The sequence below is a fragment of the Triticum aestivum genome, chromosome 4B (genome assembly GCF_018294505.1).
Source record: "Triticum aestivum cultivar Chinese Spring chromosome 4B, IWGSC CS RefSeq v2.1, whole genome shotgun sequence".
Taxonomy (NCBI): Eukaryota; Viridiplantae; Streptophyta; class Magnoliopsida; order Poales; family Poaceae; genus Triticum; species Triticum aestivum.
The window spans coordinates 636,920,700-636,924,568 of record NC_057804.1 but is presented as its reverse complement, the minus strand read 5'-3'; the positions used below and the strand labels follow the sequence as shown (position 1 = coordinate 636,924,568).

The 3,869-nt window shown below is 46.5% G+C and overlaps 1 protein-coding gene across 1 annotated transcript; it reads right to left on the bottom strand.

Moving 5' to 3' along the window:
- Positions 1 to 1,569: 1,569 nt before the first annotated feature.
- Positions 1,570 to 3,017, bottom strand: LOC123089512 (transcription repressor MYB4-like). The gene is made up of 3 exons (XM_044511174.1): positions 2,830 to 3,017; positions 2,562 to 2,691; positions 1,570 to 2,338 (listed from the first exon to the last, which is right to left on the bottom strand). The coding sequence occupies exons 1-3, from the start codon at positions 2,960 to 2,962 to the stop codon at positions 1,708 to 1,710; spliced, it is 894 nt and encodes a 297-aa protein (XP_044367109.1). The 5' UTR covers positions 2,963 to 3,017; the 3' UTR covers positions 1,570 to 1,707.
- Positions 3,018 to 3,869: the final 852 nt, after the last annotated feature.

Sequence of the window (3,869 nt, the reverse complement as noted above, 5' to 3'; positions counted from 1 at the left end):
ATAAGCCAAGCAACATTTTTTAGAAGCCAATCAACATTTGGCCAACCCTAAACCACTAACTTCTATGTTGTCCTTTATGTCTAACTACTTTCTTTTTCTCCATCTCCAGCAGTGTATAATGATGTCTCGCTGCAATGGTTTCCAAATCATGCTTTTCAAAGCCTTGCGGTGAGGCCCGAGGTATGGCGTGCTATGGCAGCTATTGCTAGATATAGCCAACAAAGTTTTAGTATTTAAAACTTAAAAATATTAACACACATGTGAAAACACAATAAAACCATAATATTTTAGATGTAGTAAATACATAATCAACCAAATCAGTAATATTTTGGATGATGTCATGTTAGGTATTTTGAATTTACAAACAAATTGGTCATCTACTCACACTACTATATAGAACAGGTGATCCATGGACACAAACACCAGGCGTGTGAGAAACTGTTATTTGGTGGTACTTACCCACTTACATGCTTCGGGCAATAAGTCATCGCTCACACTACAAAAATAATGGCATGACGCGAACACAAACTGCGTGCTTGTCATGAAGAAACTATGAGTTGGGGTCATGGGGTGTCGGGTGAAGCAGCTACCCATCATGCAAATTGAGATATGATGTTCACCTAGATTTGGGCATGAATCAGGTAAAATCTCAATTTCCTACTAGATCATACTGATCTGGAGAAGAGTTACAAGTGTAAATAGGGACTGTCTTAGGTCTAATCCTAGCAATATGTCGAGCATGAACTCCCTAGCGGTGCCTGTCCGCTAGCGTTTGAGTGCAACTTGAGCTGTTGTGCTTAAGAAGCTGTTGTGTGTGTGCTCTAACTTTGGGACTTGGTCTTATCTAGGGTTTCCAGGTCCTTTGTTGTATAGTCACCTTGTCTTTACCAGGAAGTTTTTTTGAACCCCTCTCTCGAATATGAATGCCAAATAATAGCTGATTAATAGAAGATGTCCTAGGTCTGTTTGAATCCGAGTATCTGCAAAAACCTTCCATATCACTTCCAAGTCCCTACCTAGATAACACGACTAAATGTGAGTTCTAGAAGACTCTAGGAAACCCGTAGGTAAATACGACCATTTGTATGGTAGTTATACAACGCCTCCTAGTACTGTAGTAATTTTACGCTCAATGTCAATTAAGTCCGCCCCAATATGTGAAATAAGTCTATGGCGGTAAGAAGTGTATATACATCTAACATAGACATAATACAATTTCTCACTCCCATTTGTGCCCCTTGAGTTCATTTGCTTTGAAAAACTCTCAGTCTGACATCTGAGTGCTTCCGATGCGCATTTGCGGATCATCAATACTAACACACACAATATGGTAAGTGGGCAATATATATTTTTCAACAACAAAAAAGAACTAAGGTTTGAACACACATCGTTATTGCAAATAATCATCAAATGCACTTTACAATTGTTAATTTATTATATATACGATTTATGCTGTAACACACATATATGACTACACCAACCAATAGCTATACGCGCGCACACCGCACATGCATGCGGTAATGGATACACTGCTGTTGACGAGGTTGGTTCATCAGTTCAAGCATGCATGCATAGGCATCAGCTGTTATACATCCAACATGAAGTCGTCGAGCCACTCGAGGTCGTCCAGCGCCGCTCGGACAGCGTCAAAGCCGCCCCCAATTGGCCACCGGAGTTGGTCAGTGGCCCAGGCGGTGCCTCTCTGTTTCAGCTCGAACTGACTGCCGTTGTTTGTGCGGTTGCTCCACTGCTCGCCAGCGAAGGCGGCAGCGCAGGCGCTGGTGCCCGAGGGGTTTGGGCCAGCCATCGACGCCACCGGGATAGCCGCCGGCTGCATGGAACCGGAAGCGTTCGCGTCCAGGTAGCCAGTGAAATCCGGCGGCTCCAGGGTGGGAAAACCGCCGGCTGCCCGCCACCAGAGGCGTTCGCGTCCAGGTAGCCAGTGAAGCCCGGTTGCGCCAGGGCCGCATCGGCACCGAGCACCATCGCAGCGTGCGCGCCCTCATGCCCGCGGCGCGCATTGCTACCTGCCGTCACCGCCGGAGGAACCGCCGATGGCAGGATGTGCTGGGCCTGTGCTTCACCCGCTTCACCTTCACTGAACACCGCCCTGCGTCTCGAGCTCCCGATGGACATGCAGCTTTGTGCCGTCACGGCCGGGTGAACGTGAGCCATATGCCGGTCCACGGATGGCAAGATGAGCTGCTCGGCGATCACAGGCTTGTGTGTAACCGGGTCGATGCCACGCCGGCGGAGCTTCTTCTTGATGAAGGAGTGCCAGAAGTTCTTGACCTCGGTGTCCGTCCGCCCTGGCAGCCGCGCCGCGATCTGAGACCACCTGCGCATCCCATGCATGCCATGAATTCCCCATCGACAAGGAGCGGTGGAAGTGTGAAACGGGCAATTCCCCACTGAATTGCTACTAGGAGCTAGCTGACGCCCTAGCTACTAGCCTAGTGCTCTCAGTGACCTCTGACGAGGCTCGTCAGAGGAATTAAATTTTTTGATCGAATTCAAGGAGCAATGATGATGAGCAAGCTAGCTAGCAGTCCATCACGTACCTGTTGCCTAAGATGGAGTGGAGTCGAATGATGGCATCCTCCTCGTCCTGAGAGAGAGCGCCCCGCTTCAGGTCCGGCCTCAGGTAGTTCAACCATCTCAGCCTGCAGCTCTTTCCACACCTTTTGATGCCTGTTGCAACGACGACGCAAGAATTGTTTATGGAAAATCACAGCAAATTAGCTAGCGATTCGTTCGGAAAGGTTAACTTCCTTGACACACAACACACCATACGATCATATTTGCAGGAATGAAATTAGGACGTGGTACCTGCTAGCCTTGGGAGATAACTCCAGCAGCCGTGGCCGTACTTGGCAATGTAGTTCCTCAGCTTAGCGTCCTCCTCCGGCGACCACAGGCCTCTCCTCGCCCGCTTCCTGGGCCCGCGCAGCGGCTTCGACATGCCAAGCTGATCGAGCCGCGCGCGGGACAAGAACGTACGTCCTTCTTCAGCTTGTGGCCGGAGCGCTGCAGATAGCTTTTGGAAGGTAGCGGCGGACCGCAACTTATGGACGAGTGCTGCAGCCTGCAGCCTGCAGGGGCTGAGGACGACGAAGATTAATTACGTGCAACGCGAGAGCCGGGACGTACGGGCCCACTATGGTTTAAAGTTATGGCATCGAAACAATTTCTGTAATGAATCTATATACTATTATGAATGTTCTGATGATGTAAGGTAGGCATATTGAAGGTAAACTGACCAATCTACGTTTTAATAATAGATGTGTGATGGTCTAACTACAAAAACATAAAGAGATTAGAAAGCTTCCATATCCAAGTAATGAGCACCCACACTACTATTTCTTATCTCTAAACATGAAAACATGTCACCTCAACACACAGCATCCATATAGGAATATGTCCACTTCAACCGAAAGTACCCTTCTAGTCCCGAGCTCAAATCAGCTTGAATGAACAGTAAAATCATAAAATATTCAAAAAAATCTGAAACTTTTTTAATGACAGACATTGACAAAAAGTTTTAGACGCTTGCATTCATCGTGTCGTTGGAAATGCCGTTTTTGGAGCATTGATTTTATTTTTTTAGCCACGGCTTCTACAAATGTCATTTCACGATGAAATTTTGCAAGCGTTGAAAACTTTTATCAATGTTTGTTGCTAAAAAAATTCAGATTTTTTGTAAAAAGACAAATCAATAATTTTTTATATTTTACTGTTCATCCAAGCTAAGAAACTCCACGTCCTCAACCGAAAGTACCCTTTTACCTAGTCCGCCTCAACATGCAACAATGCATAGGTAAAGGCTTACATCAACATGTAAACATGTATGGGATTCCCGACCAAAAAGA

Excerpts from the sequence above, each read along its gene's own strand:
- LOC123089512 (XM_044511174.1), bottom strand. The coding sequence starts at position 2,962 with ATGTCGAAGCCGCTGCGCGGGCCCAGGAAGCGGGCGAGGAGAGGCCTG. Across the intron at positions 2,692-2,829 it reads TTATCTCCCAAGGCTAGCAG|GCATCAAAAGGTGTGGAAAG; the intron begins GTACCACGTCCT and ends TCGTTGCAACAG. Across the intron at positions 2,339-2,561 it reads CACTCCATCTTAGGCAACAG|GTGGTCTCAGATCGCGGCGC; the intron begins GTACGTGATGGA and ends TGGGATGCGCAG.